The sequence below is a fragment of the Nycticebus coucang genome, chromosome 10, assembly GCF_027406575.1.
Source record: "Nycticebus coucang isolate mNycCou1 chromosome 10, mNycCou1.pri, whole genome shotgun sequence".
NCBI classification, from domain to species: domain Eukaryota; kingdom Metazoa; phylum Chordata; class Mammalia; order Primates; family Lorisidae; genus Nycticebus; species Nycticebus coucang.
This window is the reverse complement of record NC_069789.1, coordinates 118,932,843-118,950,344: the sequence shown is the minus strand read 5'-3', so window position 1 is coordinate 118,950,344 and position 17,502 is coordinate 118,932,843. Positions and strand designations below refer to the sequence as shown.

The window sequence follows — 17,502 nt, the reverse complement described above, 5'->3', positions numbered from 1 at the left end:
AAACAACAACAACAACAAACAAACAAAACAAGAAAAGAAGTCCATCATATTGTATGAGTATGTCTTGTAGGGTGAAGGGCATTCAGATTTGCAGGCTTCCATGCCATCTTGTCAGGTTCCATAAGCAGGGGTGGTTTTTGCAAACCTAGCTTCACCTTTTCAGGCGTCTGGTATAACTGAGCTAAGAGACACTGTTGTCTCTTGCTGTGTGCCTTTTTTGAGGTGTTAATGTATCATAATACTGTATTTTTCTCAATTTGTAATCTGTTTATTCATTTCTTTATTCTCAGCTGCTATTTCTCCTTCTTTTCATGTATACCTGTTGACCTAAAGGAAGAAACTAAGGCAAAATTAATATAGGTAGAGAGTTTATTTGAGCCAAAGTTGAGGACTACAGCCTAGGAAACACTTCAAAGTTATCTTGGAAAGTGCTCCAGGAAACAAAGGAGAGGCTCAAAGACAAATCAGGAGAGGGACAATTATAAGAGCTGTTTTTCAGGAATTTTCCTTGATTTGTAGGACTGACATCAATTGGTAATTGGCTATACATGATGTCCATGTGACAACATTAGGTTGATTTATAACTCTTTGTGGCATCAGTCAGTCTAGAGCAGCGGTTCTCAACCTGCGGGTCACGACCCAGAGGAACTGTATTAAAGGGCACGGCATTAGGAAGGTTGAGAACCACTGATCTAGAGCCTATATAGCAAAGAGCTGTTTACTTTTCTCAACGGAGGAGTGGGATATTGACTGCTATCTCATTGCTGTGCCACTCCGGTCCTGATAATTTAAAAGGGACTCACTTTCCTCAGATAAAAAGTGTTGTTGTGTTTTTTTTTTCCTCAAATTTTTCCACCTTTGGAATGGACATTTGAATCAGCCACTGTGCTGGGTCTAGATCTTAGGACACGATGCAAGTCTAACAAGTGCCTCCATTCAGTCACTCCCATTCAGATGCGGGAATACTGCACAGGCTACTTCAACATCTGGCAATATACAGCTACATTCACTGCTAGCCCCAGTTTTGTCCAGAGGGGTGAAGACACCACTCACCTCCATCAGGCCTTAGGAATTCTGATGTAAGGTTTAAGAAGATAGTTACAGTTTCTTGCTTAGAAATCATCTTACTTCTAGCACTTGTAATTGAAGCTCTGGTCCTGGGACCACTGCATCAGGTGGAGAGTAAGGGACAGGGAGTTGAGGTGATGTGTAGAAGAAAAACAAAAAAAGTATAATCGTTATGCTGGGGTACCTCTCCCTTGGCAAAAATTGCACAGTCATACCAGCATCTACCCCATCCCTTTTTCCCCAGATTCTGTATTTAATTTTACAGCTAGGAGTTAGGTACGGTGCTAATATAGTGCTGGCTGAAACATGGATCAAAAGGTGGCCCATAATGAGTGAAAAATGCCCAGTCTCTCTTGGTTTAACATAAAGGAACAGATCTAAGGCTTAAAAGACTGGAACACCGAAGTGTATTTGTCACTTAAAACCTACTCACCCACACTGAAAGGGTCCAGAAGACATACTTTTCACTAATTCTTTGAGAAATAGATTTGTGAGCAAGTCCCAGCAACTCTGAAGAACATGACGATAGTGCCTCTCTGTATGCTGGACCTTACAGTAGGGACCACAGTCATAAATCAGGAAACTTAAATACAGTGGGAATAATTGGATCTCAGGGTGGCAGGAGCCAAGTGGTAGCACTCGGCCATCGAAGGCCAGGTCTCTGTAATGGACGGCAGAAGCAAAGCAGCGATCAGAGTGTTCTGACTGTTGTCCTCAGTCAGAGTAGGGGCTTGTGGAGGTAAGGTGATCAATGGAGTTTTAGTACAAGTCCAGCTCACGGTGGGTCCACGGGACCCCTGAACCCTTCTTGTGGTCATCCCCGCAGTTCCAGCATGTGTAATCAGAATAGACATACTCAGCAGCTGGCAGAATCCCCATGTTGGTCCCCAAACCTATGTAGTGAGGGCCATTATGGTAGAAAAGGCCAGATGGAAGCCATAGAGCTGTCTCTACCCAGGAAAGTAGGGAATCAAAAAAGTATCACAAAGGGACAGCAGAGATAAGTGCCGCCACTGATGAAAGGTGCAGGGTGGTGGTGATTCCTACACATCCCCATTCATTCACTATGGGAGACAGAACTGTAAATGAGCCTTGGTCCTGCTTTCACAGAGCCATCTTCCAATTTGGTGGGCAGACCCATTCCCAACAGTGCCCAGGGCTGAGGCAAGGAGACTGGGGCCCTGTGGACGTCTAGAGGAAGTGCCTGACCTAGCTGATCCCCCCTTCCAGGAGAAGGGGGGATCCCTAGAGAAGGGGACAGTGGAGGTAAGACCTAAGGGAGGAGAAGCTAAGAATGAGTTAGAAGTGGAAATGAGGTTTTCTGGGCAGGGACAGCCCAGAAAAGGGAGCTGGCACATTGGGGGCTTGAGATGGCCTGTTTGGGTGGTACTGGGCAAATAGAGAGGTGGTGAGGTGGATGTGGCCCATGGGCCAGGCCATGTGGTGGTTTGGACTTTTTCCCATTAGAAGAAGGACTCCAGGGCCTGTTTGGTTTGGTGCCGCTAATCTTGCCCTGCCCTGTATCACACCCACAGGACCCGTGGAGCCATCTGGCAGGGTGCCCTGGCTGGGGCCTACCCAGACAGGGAGGAGGCCATTGCCTACTGCTCCTCAGCTGCTTCCCCACCCCCCACCCCCCACTTGGTACACACACCTATCCCCAGGATGAATGAGCCTCACCCCCATGCTGCTGGCTAGCCAGCCTCCAAGAGTTAGTGAGTTTTTTGGCATAGTTTCTGACTCACACTGCCAGGCTCACAGGGGGCTGCCCCTGCTTCTTGAGGGCCAGCTCTGGCTACTTCTGTCCCTGGCACAAGAGCTATGGGGGCCAACTCAGAAATGGGCAGGTCAGGCAGGGCTCACAATATTACAGTGATAGTTACAGATAACCAAACAGACATGAAGTCACTTGTCCGAGGTCACACAGCGTGTAAGTGCAGAGTGAGTATCTGAATCCAGTTCTGTCTGCTTTTGAGGGTTAGAGTGTGCAGTAAGTGGGGTAGAAAGTGGAGAGAGGGCATAGACTCCTTTGCCTTTCTGTGTCCTAGGGCCCCAAGCTTATTGGGCTTATTTACTTGGCACAGCAACCCACGGAAAGGGGCAGGGAAGAGCTGTCTGTGCTCTGCAGTTCATTTTCGCCTGGCCCTGCTGTGTTCACTCACTCAGTTCTCACAGCGGCCCTCTGAGCTAGGTGCTGCCGTGGGTCTTGCCTCGCAGGGAAAACTGACCTGCAGAGAGGCAGACTGGCCTGCCCAAGCTTGCTCAGCTCATAATTGGCAGAGATGGGATTCGGCCCCAGGTGGCCTGGGTCTGTGGCCCAGTCTCACCTCTCTTCACTGGAGGAAGCTGAGGGAAGTAGTTTGTCCTGGGTCCCCAGAGGTTAAGTGAGGCACGTGACTTTACTCAGTTCTGCTCCTTGCCAGGCCTCTGCTGCCCGACAGGCCTTGCATCTGTTACTTATTCCTCCTGACAGCCCTGGCAGGGGGAGCCCTTCATCACCCCCACTTTACATCTGAGGGAACTTGAGTTCAGAGAGTCTGGGTCACCCAGTAAGTCACTGACCCTTCAGGTGAGTCTGGGCTGTTCATTGTGACCATAGACCTGGTCTGTTCTTTCCTTTCAGGCTCCCACTGCCTTGGTAGTACAATAGTGACATCAGGGTGAATGCCTCTATGACACTGCTTATGCCTGTGCTAGTTCCCAGAGGGACTTGAAGCTGAGCAGTGGTTCTCAGACAGGAAGTGGCGTTTGATTTTAGCAGTACTCATGGCTAGATCTATGAAGCACACTTGTGTGGGCAGCTCTTTTGTGCCCTGTTTGGGTGCAGAAAGCAAGGCTCAGAAGTGAAACTACAGGGTTGCTTTCAAGGGGGGTTCCCTGGCAGTCTGACTTCAGGGTTCACAGAACCAGGGCTAGGCAGTCTCTGGTGGAGGCTTCAGTGTGGGTGCCCCTTCCTTCTTGCCCAGGTGGTCAAGGTGAAGCCCCATGACAAGGATGCCAAAATGAAATACCAGGAATGCAACAAGATTGTGAAGCAGAAGGCCTTCGAGCGGGCCATCGCAGGCGATGAGCACAAGCGCTCAGTCGTGGACTCTCTCGATGTCGAGAGCATGAGTGAGTCAGGCCAGTTGTCCCACCCTCCCCACCAAGAACATCTTGGCATGAGCCCTTCCCATTGCCTGCATACCTTGAGGTACAGACGAGCTGGGTAGTCCCTAGCCCTGTCCCCAGACCCCCATCTGTTGCTTCTCTGCCTGCATCCCTGAGCACAGTCCACAGTTGGGCCTCGTGTTCCCCAGTGAGCCAGGCTGGGGCCCAGGCTCCCCCTTCTCACTGCCCCCTCTTCCCTGCCTGGGCCCTGGCTCCCTGTTGGCATCTCTACCACCCACACCCCTGCCTGCTGACAGGAGCATCAACCCTTCACAGTCTCCCCTGTCTGATTCACCTCTTGGGGAGTCAGGAAGAGGCCTCTGAGCCAGACCTCATGGGGAAGGGGACTCTGCACCCAGTGACCCCTCGTGACCTGTGTGTCCAGGACTGGGTCTGGCCTGTCCCTGGGAGCCAGGCCCTCCTTCTCACCTTCACAATGACTATGGCCACTGACTCTCCTTCTGTTCACACACCAGCCATTGAGGATGAGTACAGTGGGCCCAAGCTTGAGGACGGCAAAGTGACAATCACTTTCATGAAGGAGCTCATGCAGTGGTACAAGGACCAGAAGAAACTGCACCGGAAATGCGCCTACCAGGTAACGTACCTGCACTGGGCCTGCCTGGGACTCCTTGTAACATCTGCACAAACCACCATGGAGAAGGGCAGAAGAGCGGGAGAAAGGCAGTCAGGACAGCTGACGCTGTGTGGGCATCCTGTGCCAGGTGCCATGCTGAGGGGTTACTGCATGATCTCATCTAGTCCCACGGCAGTTTGGAGAAGTGGCAGGTGATGCCCTGTCAGAGGTACAAAGGCACAGAGCCAGAGGGGTTAGGTGACCAGCGATGGGCCAAAGGTGAGGAAGCAACAGAGCTGTTGGCTGGCAGCTTTGGTCCTGGGCTATTGAGTATCTGTGGCTGTCAGCTGCTGCAGGTTGTTTGGGACTTGATGGTTTGTTAAGCCCTTGTGACCCCCAGGAGGACAGCTGGCCACAGGATGTTGAGCTTACTGAGACTCAGGCTCTTGTATTATGACTGAATGAGACCCTCTCCCCTGACCTCTCAGGAATGCAGGGACTTCACTGTACAGTTGGAACTACTGGGGTCCTGCATTTCCTGGGGTCGTATAAGGAGGACTTGCTATGAGTCCACTTGACAGGCAGTTGAGTGTAGCAGGTGATTGGGAAGATTTAGGGAGCAGTTGGGCCTGGTGCAAGCAAGCATACACCACCCCACCTGCGTGATGTTACCAATTGATGGATCCTTGAGCCAGATGGCCTAGGTTAAATCTTTCTGCTTACTAGCTGTGTGCTCATGGGTAGGCAGCTTCACCTCTCTGTGCCTTGATTTCCTTGTCTGTAAAATGGGAATAATCATACTGGCTCCTTCAAGGGTGTTTGTGAGGGTTAACTGAGTTTAATCCTCATCAGTACTTAGAACAGTGGCTGGCACATAGTGCTGTGCATGGATTAGCTGTTATGAACACGATGAAGATGAGCAAAGAGAAGGGATGTCCACATTCCTGCTTGTTTTTGATTGGAATATAATTTATACACAGTCTGAAATGTCTGGGTAGATGAATTTTAAGTTTTATGTGCCCACTGCCCAAACAAGTTGTAGAACATTTCCATCACTCAGCAAGTTCCCTTGACACCTTTCCCATAAGTCCCCCATCCCATCCCAGAGGCAGCTGGTGGCCTGGTATTCTTTTTTTTTTTTTTAAAGGAGACAGAGTCTCACTTTATCGCCCTTGGTAGAGTGCTGTGGTGTCACACAGCTCACAGCAACCTCCAGCTCCTGGGCTTAGGCGATTCTCTTGCCTCAGCCTCCCAAGTAGCTGGGACTACAGGTGCCCACCACAATGCCTGGCTATTTTTTTGTTGCAGTTTGGCCGGGGCTGGGTTTGAACCCGCCACCCTCAGTGTATGGGGCCAGCGCCCTACTCACTGAGCCACGGGTGCCATCCTAACTGGGTTTCTGTCACCTTAAATTCTGCCTGGTTTTGAATTTCATAGAAATGTCAGGGGGGTCTGTAATCCCAGTGTCTGTCCTCCTTCACTCGACTTAATGTGTGAGCTTCATACCTGTGTGAAGTACTCCTTCACATGAATAGCCCACCATTTGCTCATGCAGTCTTTTAAGACATTTGGGTTATTTCCACTTTGTAACTTTAAAAAATAAAGCTGCTGTGTATGTTCTTGGAGAAGTCTTTTGGTGGATATATGTTTTCATTGCTGTGTTGAATTTCTCTTTTGCTTGTATTTTTTTCTATTTCATTGATTTTCTTTTTTTTAATTCTTTATTTATTTATTTTTTTTGTAGAGACAGAGTCTCACTTTATTGCCCTTGGTAGAGTGCCGTGGCATCACACAGCTCACAGCAACCTCCAACTCCTGGGCTGAGGCAGTTTTCTTGCCTCGGCCTCTTGAGTAGCTGGGACTACAGGCGCCTACCACAACGCCTGGCTATTTTTTTTTTTTGCAGTTTGGCCGGGTTTGAATCTGCCACCCTCGGTATATGAGGCCAGTGCCCTACTCATTGAGCCACAGGTGCCACCCTGTAAGGACATCTTGACTTGAGTTAGGTAGAAAAATGTAAATTGGCAGCAATAAGTGGTTGAAAAGCAAGAAAGCATTTTTTGGGCGTGTTGCCAAAGGCATGGGTATTCTGCATTTTCTCACATTTCAGTTGGATCTTCCTTAACATCAAACAATGATTTAAAATGTCATCTCCCAAGAGTTCTGTCAATTTAGTCTGTAGTTCTTTAGGTGCCTTGGTGATATCAACTAGTAAGACTGAAATGCTAATTTGAGTGTGATGTCATAATTCCCAAAGTCAGTGAACCTTTCATTGTATTCTCCAATTAAAAGGTTTATAATACCTACATATTCTTCAGATGATTCACATATGTCATTTTGCTTATCAGTGACCTTTGCTACCTGGGGAAAATATTCATCCACAATTTGTTTTGAAGAAGTGTCTTGAGGCTGGGGGCGATGGCTCATGCCTGTAATCCTAGCACTTGGGAGGCCAAGGTGAGTAGATTGCCTTAGCTCACGGATTCAAGACCAGCCTGAGCCAGAACGAGACCTCATCTCAAAAAATAGCCAGGCGTTGTTGGGGGCGCCTGTAGTCCCAGCTACTCGGGAGGCTGAGGCAGGAGATTTCGCTTGAGCCCAAGAATTTGAGGTGGCTGTGACCTATGACGCCACGGCATTCTACCAGTGGTGACCAGGTGAGACTGTCTCAAAAAAAAAGAAGTATTTTGGAAAAAGATAACTTTTTTCAAATGCTTGGATTTTTTTTTTTTTTTTGCCACAAAAAAAAAACTAAGTCTATATAGACTTAGTTTTACCTTACAAAGAAATATTCAGATTATTTTGATTTGATACAGTATCACACAGAGATGCTGCATTCGTATGTAATCTTTTAGTAATTCACATTGCTGATTCTGTTCTTCATAAAATTTAAGTATCTGTTCTCACAGAGATAAAATTTTGGTTAACACCTGTCTCTGTGCTGCCATAGCCAGTGCACTTGAGAATGATATGGCAAATCCGTGCTGAATACCTCACGTTCAACTTTAGCACATCATGAAACTGACAATGTTGTGTTGCATTTGCACAAATATAGTTAACAATACTTACAAAGATAGTAGCTTTAGCACAGAGATTTTGCTGATGGAAGATACAATGAAAAGAAATGAGAGCATCTGGATCTGTTAATACTTTTTTTAATTTGTGCAATAAAACCCTTCATGTTTTCCGGTTGTGGGAGGTGCACTGTTTGTACATAAACTCACAAATTTACCAAATTTGTCCAACTTCACGACATTTATCTTAAAAGTTGTTGAAAATATCTACTCCCTATATTTTATTTATAGGAGTGCCCAAAGTGAGTAACTCTTTATATATAAAAATATATATTTTTTTTCCTTCTGAAGTATTGCATGAAGTTGTTCTGTTAAGTTGAAGGCTGATTTATGCTGCGGATCAGTTGTGTTCCTCCTTGAAAGAGTCAGTTATTTGAACTTTGAAACATTTGAACTTTGAATGTCTAAGCATTCTACAGCTTGGACAGTCATTTCTCCGTCATTGAATGGCTTCCCTTTCTCCCCCCCCCCCAAAATATAAGCTATTTTATAATCCTTCAGTGGCATTATTCCAGGTCTTATTGTTGCTTGAAAGAATTGTCTTTTTTCTTTCTTTCTTTTTTTTTTTTTTTTTTTTTTGAGACAGAGTCTCAAGCTATTGTCCTAGGTAGAGTGCCGTGGCATCATACCTCAGAGCAATCTTCAACTTGGGGCTCAAGTGATCCTCTTGTTTCTATTTTTAATAGGCTCAGGCTAGTCTTGAACTCACCTCGGCCTCCCAGGGTGCTAGGATTACAGGCATGAGCCACTATGCCTGGCCTATTATCTTTTTTATCTTTCAATTTCATGCCTCTCTCTCTCATTTAAAATGTGGTCTTTATGAGTGTTATGATGCTCAGGGGTACTGAATTTCTTTTTTGTTGATATTGCCATATCACAAGCGAATCACCTTATCTTTAGCAGAAACAAGGTAATGTTGCAATTCCCATTCCTCATTGAAAAAACCTGTTTTCTTCCTTCAGCATTCTCTTGTTCTTTTTTGACATTATAGTTTAAGTAGACAGAATTAAAAAGTACTGTTGAGGGTGGCACCTGTGGCTCAAAGGAGTAGGGCGCCCACCCCATGTGCTGGAGGTGGCAGGTTCAAGCCCAGCCCCTGCCAAAAACTGCAAAAAAAAGTATTGTTGAATAATTTGGAATTATTCACAAATTCCTCTTCAGACAAACAGTGTATCCTTGGCAAAAGCTGATAACTGGTGTACTCAACCCCCATAAGTTCTCACCAACCAGCTCCATGGGGTAGTAGTATAAGGCAGGCAGGGGAACTTAGAACTAAATCATGAGTGTAGCAGCTGTCAATCTAGCCCTTGAGGCTTACTAATGTTCTAATTGTGCTGGTCATTGTGGGAGGATTATTTTGTTGAAAACTTATTTTATTTGGTATTTTAAATACATTTATTTTAAACAAAATAAAATCATTAAGGACAAACAAAAAGGTATTAATAAAAATGAAAGCAGCTTGGTGCCTATAGCTCAGCGACTAGGGAGCCAGCCACATACACTGGAGCTGGCGGTTCGAACCCAGCCAGGGCCTGCCAAACAACAATGACAACTACAATAACAACAACAACAACAACAAAAATAGCCAGGCGTTGTGGCAGGCGCCTGTAGTCCCAGCTACTTGGGAGGCTGAGGCAAGAGAATTGCTTAAGCCCAAGTTTGAGGTTGATGTTGCACTCTACCGAGGGCAATATAGTGAGACTCTGTCTCAAAAAAATAAATACATGAATGAAAATAAAAGGATTTGTTTTGTATATTTGGATTCAGTCAAAAGGCCACATTTAGGACTGAGAAGGCTACATGTGACCTTAAACTGCAGCTTCCCACCCCCGTGTTAGCATGTGCGAAGAGAAGGAGGGGATTTTGTTCGGTGTTGACTCTGGAGCAGCCCTTCTCCACTGGGGCTCTGTAGAGAATTAAGCTCTAATGCCCTTAGGATCCATTTTATGCAGTGAATTAGCTTCTCTCCTGTGAATCTGTCTACCCTCCTTGGGAAAACTGAGAAAATAGGCACTGAAAATATTTTCTGTGGAGCTTAATTATTTCCCAGAAATTATTTCTCAGACCCCAGAGTGAGAACGGCTGCCCAGAGATTACAATATGCAACTTTACTTGTCCTGTTCTACCTTCAAATAATGTTACTCAATGAACAATGTGAGAATTTTACATTACTATCATTCCTTTTACAGGAACCTTACGCTGTTGTCATACTTACGCATATGCTGTAAACCCATGATGAATATATTGTTATTATTTCCTTAAGTAGCCAGGAGTCTTTTAAAGGAACTGCTTATATGTATATGGATACACATACCTAATTTTTTTCAAATGTCTTTTATATTTCCTTGCATATTTACCTTCCCTGTTATTTCTTGTTTCTTCTTGTGAATGTGAGCTTCTATCTGGTGTCACGTCCCTTCTGCCTAAGTACTTTTAGCATTTCTTGCAGTGTGTGTCTACTGTAGATCATTCTGTCAGCTTTTGTCTGCCTGAATCTTTCACTTTTTCTTTCTAAATGCTAAGCCAGCAAATGAATCCTTTATTTCTAATATTATGTTTTTTATTTGCAGCATTTCCATTTAGTTGGGGGTTTTTTATAGTTTCCATCTCTCTGCCCCATATGTTCGTGCATACTGTCCACTGTTTCCACCGAGTTCTTTAACACACTTACCATAGTTATTTTAAAGCCTGCATCTGGTTCATCTCAGAGTTGGCTTCTGCTGTCAGTTTTTCTTGTGTCTCATAATTTTTTATTGTATTTCAGACATTTTGTATAAAAGAAGAGTAGAGAGTGAGGTAAATAAAACTTTTCCTCAGAAGATGGCGCAGCTTCCTTCTGTCAGACTACAGGGAGTGAGGGGGCTACATGGACTTCATCTGTAGTTTAGGAGCAGCTTTGGCTGGAGTTCATTCACCTAAGGCTTTAAATGTTTTCAAAGTGCAATCAGGACTTTCCCTTCGGTGGGCTTTGGGATTTTAGACCTGTCAAATCCTAAGAATGTCTTTATGGAACAGTGAGTGATCCCTTTGGTATCCAGCCCTGCAGCCACACTGGGGGCTGCTGGAGAGTTCTCTGCTCTCCTGTTTCACCTCCACTTTCTAGCCTCAGGAGCCCTCTCTCCACCTCACTTCCTGCCCAGCCTTCCATGACAGCTGCATGATAGGGTTGGCACGTGGGGCTGGGCCTCCCTGGGTTCTCCTCTGTCCCACCAGCCCCCACAAGGCCATGAACTTCATTGGCCGCCCCTCACGCTCAGCCTTGGTGGATCTGCCCTCCACCACACTGTCGGGGTAAAAGCAGCATGGGCTTCTTCCCCCAAGAAAGGGCTCGCTGCTGTGTGCAGTTTGATTAATTTAAGAGCCTTTGTATTATTGGCTCTCAGATGACTTTTCATTTGATTTTATTGCTTATTTAGCTCGTTCTCATTGGTAGGGTGAGAATGACAGTCTTTTGTAACTTTCTACGGTTTGACCATAAGTGAACACCTCCTTTTACTTTTTTAAACACATTTTTCCCCAAACTTCTTTTGGAAATTGTCGAACCTATAGAAAAAGTAAAAGAACAGTACAGTTAACATCCAGGTACCCTTCACCTAGATTTACCAGTTGTCAACATTTTGACACATTTAGTGTTTCTGGTTACGTGTGTATGTATGTGTGTGTGTACTTTTTTCCCCTGAACCATTTGAGAATGGTTGCAGTCATCGTAACCTGGATCTCCTACAAACAGGACATTCTCCTGCATGACTACAGTAGAATGTTCCTCCTTAGAAATTTACCATGGGCATGACAATAACTGACTAATGTAACAGTCCATCGGCCATCCATAAAATCTGGAATCACTGGCAACTATACATGACATTTTTGAAGTAATCTTCAATCTGTGAAAAATAATGCTATCTTATCTCCATTTCTAGACAGATTTTTTTTGTGGTATATTTATTTATTTATTTTTTATTGTTAAATCGTAGCTGTGTACATTAGTGCAATCAAGGGGTACAATGTGCTGGATTCATATACAATCTGAAATATTCCCATCAAACTGTTCAACGTCGCCTTCATGGCATTTTCTTAGTTATTGTATGTAGACATTTGTATTCTGCATTTAGTAGGTTTCGCCTGTATCCATTCTAAGATGCACCGTCTAGACAGATATTTTAATTTCCTCCAGTTTTTCTCAAAACAACCTTTTTTAACCTCTCTCTTTTTTTTTTTTTTTTTACCTCTTTTCTTTTGGAAAGTCTCACGTCTTTTGTGGGAGACCTTTTATGATAGTGTCATTGAGTCACATCTAGGCCAGTTTTTGTAAAATCTTCTATGTTCCTAATTCATCCATGTTTCCTCGTGATGCTGATTACTTTAACGGAAATCAAAAGTCAAGATTTTCACATAGAATGATTCCGATGTATCAGTGTCTCGTGTAGGCCACTTGGGACACAGCTGGGAGCCACCTGTAGCCTGGCCTGTACGCACCCGTCCTGGCCTCCCTTGCCTTCCTCTCATCTCCCCGCTTCCCCCCAGCAGCACCACCTGGGCAGTCTAGGATCCCAGGACAGGTCCCACTCACAGTTTGCTCTGCCTTCCAGATTCTTGTACAGGTCAAAGAGGTCCTCTCCAAACTGAGCACGCTCGTGGAAACCACACTCAAAGAGGTGTGCGTTGTGGGGCAGTGGGTGGGGCCTGGGGGGTGGGGATGGGATGGGGGGATTCCTGGCTGGGGAGGGGCCGTGGAACTCAGGAACTCACACACCCACCTCCCTCTCCCCCGACACCCCCACCCCATGTGTTCTTCCCTGGATGTCTCCTCTTCTCCTGGCCTCTTGGTCTGTGTCCCTTCTACTTCATTTGTGTCCCCTGCTCATGCCTCTTGCATGATTCTTTTTGGCCTGCTGTGACCTCCTGTCCCTCCCCTCACCTCTGCCCCCTCCCCACGTCTGTCTCTGGGCCCCTCCCTGTCCGGTGGCCTCTTTTCTTCCAGACAGAGAAGATTACGGTGTGCGGGGACACTCATGGCCAGTTCTATGACCTCCTCAACATATTCGAACTCAACGGTTTACCCTCTGAGACCAACCCCTATGTATCCTTCCCAAAAGCCATTTTTTCCCCCACCCCATTCACGTGGAGGGGGAGGAGCCCTGCTAGATCAAAGGCGTGACCCTGGAAGGGAGGGGGAGCAGCAGGCTGGCCCTACATTCCAGGCTGTAGGGTCAGACAGGCCAGCCAGTTTCACATGCTGTGTGGCCTGGGCTGGGAACTCAGTCTGTCCTGGTCCTGGCTTTTTTGTGTCTACTATAAGATCACATCCAAGTGGAAGCAGGTTACTTTGTTGCCTGGTGCCTCAGTTTCCTCACTTGTAAATGGGAGGTAATAATAAGACTGATTTCACAGGGTTATTAACATAAGTAGAAGAATTAAGAACAGGCCCTGGTCTGTACTTGATGCTACATTAGCATTGCTGATATTATGCCGTTTCTTTGATGTAGGGCCATTGGGCCTATGCACTGTTGGCTGAGAGGGCCTGTGTCCCATCTCCCTAGGTTTGGACCTCTTCTGGGGAAGAGCTGAAGCAGGCTGACTGTCAGTGCCCCCTCCCAGGGGCCATTGATTTTTCTGAGAATTGGGAGGTTGGTATCTTCCACGCCATCCCACTGAGGCCCAGAGGCTAGGTGGCTGGGGCTGGCCAGAGCCACATAGCAAAGAAAGAGACAAACACCAAGAGCTCCTCAAACCTGCTGAGTCCTCACTCCTTGGGTGGTAGTGACAGGAACCTAAGGAGCAGCCCTTCTGGCCCATCTGCTCTCCCCTCCGCCATACTATGTTTTCCTTAGCAGGGCAGATATTTAATGGCGACTTTGTGGACCGTGGTTCCTTCTCCGTAGAAGTGATTCTCACCCTTTTTGGCTTTAAGCTCCTATATCCAGATCATTTTCATCTACTGCGAGGTGAGTTGAAAGGCAGCAGAGCCTGGACATTGTAGGAACCTAGGTGGGGCATTTACTTGCCTTCTGTGAGCCTCCATCTTCTCCAGAAAGCAAGAATAATAGTTGCTGCTATCATCTGTTTTGGGGATTGTCTGAGATCATTTCCAGGGCTGTCTTGTAATGTTGAGCAGGTTGTTCACTGCACAATGTCATCACACTAAGGGGCAGCACTCATGTCATAGACAGCATAAATAGTGTGTTTATTATGTCCATTTTTCAGGAGACGACAGTCAAGGTCTTAAGGAAGGGCCCCTTTTTTCCTGATTTGCACAAGGACATAAAACAGGCTCCTAGGTGGCCAGAATCAGGAATAAAGTCAAGTTGAGTAACTGAGTGAACAGATCAGGGGCTGAGGATGAGAGCAGGAAGACTGACAAAGAGATGACTGGGTTGCCTCAGATGTGAGCTCAGTATCAAATTTGGTGTCTCTTGAGTGAAAAAGAACCCAGAGACTGGAGGAGCAGAGGCAGGTGTGAGAGAGGAAGCCAAAGGGGCCTCCAAGTTTTAGGCTGGAGCACCAGAAGGGCTGTGGCTGCCACTGATGAAGGCAGAGAGTGGCCAAGACCTTTGAGACTTAGGAGACATGAGGTGGGGTGGGGTCCCAAGCGGTCATGAATGTGGATTCCAGTGGCAGTGGGCAGAGTGACCTTGCCTGGGAATGAGGACCGAGGAGTACAGGGGGCCCACTGTGAGGTTGGTGGGGAGTAGGAGGTGCAGCCTGTGAGAGGGCACCAGGAGGAGGCAGCGAGAAAGGTGCCAGTCTGCTGGGTGCCTGAGTCTTTGTGCCCGGCCATGGGCTTCCACAACAACACCTGGCACCATGGTGACTGCTCAGGAAGCCCCTGAGGAGGCCAATCTCAGGAGGTAGGAAGGGCTGGGACTGAGGAATGAGAAAGTCAGACTCTTAGCAGATGCAGGACTAGGCCTCTTACTGGTCTGCCCAACACCCCAGAAGAGATGGATGTGGCTGGATGTGTGTGTATGAAAAATGGAGCTCCGGGCGGCGCCTGTGGCTCAGTGAGTAGGGCGCCGGCCCCATATGCCGAGGGTGGTGGGTTCAAACCCAGCTCCGGCCAAACTGCAACCAAAAAATAGCCGGGCGTTGTGGCGGGCGTCTGTAGTCCCAGCTGCTCGGGAGGCTGAGGCAAGAAAATCGCGTAAGCCCAAGAGCTAGAGGTTGCTGTGAGCCGTGTGACGCCACGGCACTCTACCCCCGAGGGCAGTACAGTGAGACTCTGTCTCTACAAAAAAAAAAAAAAAAAATGGAGCTGTGTGTGTAAAGGATAGAGGTCTGTGCAGACCAGGCCACACCAGATACCCCCGAGGGCGGTACAGTGAGACTTTATCTCTACAAAAAAAAAAAAAATGGAGCTGTGTGTGTGTGTGTAAAGGATAGAGATCTGTGCAGACCAGGCCACACCAGATGCTCTGTAAGTTGTCCTGCATTTTGTTGTGATTCCTCCTTGGTACCTCCAGCCTGGAAGGACGACATCGGAGGCCCTGGTGGTTATGTTCTCATGGATTCTTCTCAGCCTCAGTTTGCTCCCCTAGAAGGCAGACTGAGAATGGCGTCTATACATCATGGTGTTCCTGTGAAGGGCCAGTGGGCTGAGAACACCTGGGACTGCAGGAGGACCTTGATGGACTTGGAAGCTGAGGTTTCTCTTCTGTCCCCTTGTCGGCCAGGCAACCATGAGACAGACAACATGAACCAGATCTATGGTTTTGAGGGTGAAGTGAAGGCCAAGTACACAGCTCAGATGTACGAGCTCTTCAGCGAGGTGTTTGAGTGGCTCCCGTTGGCGCAGTGCATCAACGGCAAAGTGCTGGTAAGGATGGTGCTGGGGACCAAGTGTGGGGTCCCTCCCCCACCATGTCACCTGGGCAGAGGTGCAGGTGAAGTAAGTTGGGATTGGGGTGGCTGGCTCCTCACCTCACCGTGGCCATCCTTCCAACTCCCCAGATCATGCATGGCGGCTTATTCAGTGAAGACGGCGTCACCTTGGATGATATCCGGAAGATTGAGCGGAATCGGCAGCCCCCAGATTCCGGTGAGTGTGATGGGGTCAGGAGGTTAACCCCTTCCCTGTGGGGCCCCAGGATCTCCAGTAGAAAGGAGCGACCTGGGCTCAGATCCCAGCTGCAACCACAGCCCTTCCCTTACTGTGTGCCCTTGGCAACAAGCAGCAAATCTGAGTCTCAATTTCCTCCTCTGGAACATGGGTTAGTGCTCCTCCTTGGTGGGCCAGGCTCGCAGAAGCACATTAGTGACTACAGCACAGTGCAAAGGCCCTGGAGCACACCTGTCCTTGTACTCCCAAGTCCCCATTCTAGTGATGGGAACAGATGGCAGAGAGTATTCACACACAAACACAATGTAAGTGCTGTGGAGGACACGGACAGGGTGGAGTGCCGCTGGGTGGTTGGGGAGGTAACATTTGAGGTAACACGTAGGAGGAAGAGGTGCCTGTCAAGCACATGCCAGGCATGCAGAGAAGGGCGAACGTGGCGGGGAGGAGCAGCAGAGTGACTGCAGGTGGGCAGGGTTGTGCTTTAAGAGCTGACACTGGACGTGAGGTTACCTGGGGCTGGATCCTATGGAGCCGGGTGGGCCTCAGTGTGGAGCTTGGTCTTTGTTCCTAGGGCAGTGGGGAGCCACAGAGGCTTTGAGCAGGAGAGGGACTGGTTCTGAGTTGCAATGTTAAAAGCTCCTTGTGGCTCCAGGGCCATAGTGGATTGAATGGAGTCTGGAGGGAAGAGCTTGGGGAGCCCACTGGAGCAGAATCACAGTGACATGTCCTGAGCCCTGAACACAGTGGACATCTGTCCCCTGTTGGACCCTACCTAGGCTGTGCCATGGGCTGAGCTCCTGACTGGGCCAGGATGTGGCCTGTGAGTACCCACCCCCAGCAAGGCAGACAAGTCCCTGACATTTCCCTTCTCTCCCCACCAGGTCCCATGTGTGACCTGCTTTGGTCAGATCCACAGCCACAGGTGAGTCTGGGAGGTGGTTCCAGGGCCAGCAGGTGGGCTGTGGGCAGAGCAGTTGGGGAGAGCAAAAGTCACTCTGAATGCCCATCTCTCCCTACCTGCCTGCCCCAAGAATGGGCGCTCAGTCAGCAAGCGGGGTGTAAGCTGTCAGTTTGGGCCTGACGTCACCAAGGCTTTCCTGGAGGAGAACAACCTGGACTACATCATCCGCAGCCACGAGGTCAAGGCCGAGGGCTATGAGGTGGCACATGGAGGCCGCTGCGTCACTGTCTTCTCTGCTCCCAACTACTGGTATGTCCTGCCTGCCCCACTAGAGCCTTTCTTCCCAGGCCACAGCCTTTTGTCTTTGTCTTAACTTTTATGGTGGAACATAAAGATGGAAGTCATAAAGATGTCAAAGATAGTAGATCTGACAATATGATCAAGACCGTTGACCCATCACCTGCCTCACCAGGCACCAGCCAGTCATCTCTTGTTGCCAACCAGCCTGTCCTCTGGGCTGTGTTATAGAGAACCCGAGGCGTCTTGTCTGCCTTCCATTCGTTGCCCAGCATGGTGTGCTGGACACACAGAGCTCTTTTCTTTTCTCAACCTAACCACAGTATCGCTGTCACAATTCTAAGAAAGGAGGAATAATTCCATGGAGTCACCTGAATCCTCC

At 47.8% G+C, this 17,502-nt stretch overlaps 1 protein-coding gene across 1 annotated transcript in view; it reads left to right on the top strand.

Moving 5' to 3' along the window:
* Nucleotides 1-17,502, top strand: part of PPP5C (protein phosphatase 5 catalytic subunit) — a 30,291-nt gene that overhangs the window by 11,367 nt on the left and 1,422 nt on the right. Inside the window, exons 3-11 of the mRNA XM_053604196.1 lie at nt 4,035-4,182; nt 4,695-4,816; nt 12,456-12,521; nt 12,848-12,946; nt 13,706-13,811; nt 15,537-15,679; nt 15,814-15,901; nt 16,804-16,844; nt 16,954-17,132. Of these exons, the coding sequence (XP_053460171.1) occupies nt 4,035-4,182; nt 4,695-4,816; nt 12,456-12,521; nt 12,848-12,946; nt 13,706-13,811; nt 15,537-15,679; nt 15,814-15,901; nt 16,804-16,844; nt 16,954-17,132 (992 nt within the window). The remainder of the gene's footprint in view (nt 1-4,034; nt 4,183-4,694; nt 4,817-12,455; nt 12,522-12,847; nt 12,947-13,705; nt 13,812-15,536; nt 15,680-15,813; nt 15,902-16,803; nt 16,845-16,953; nt 17,133-17,502) is intronic.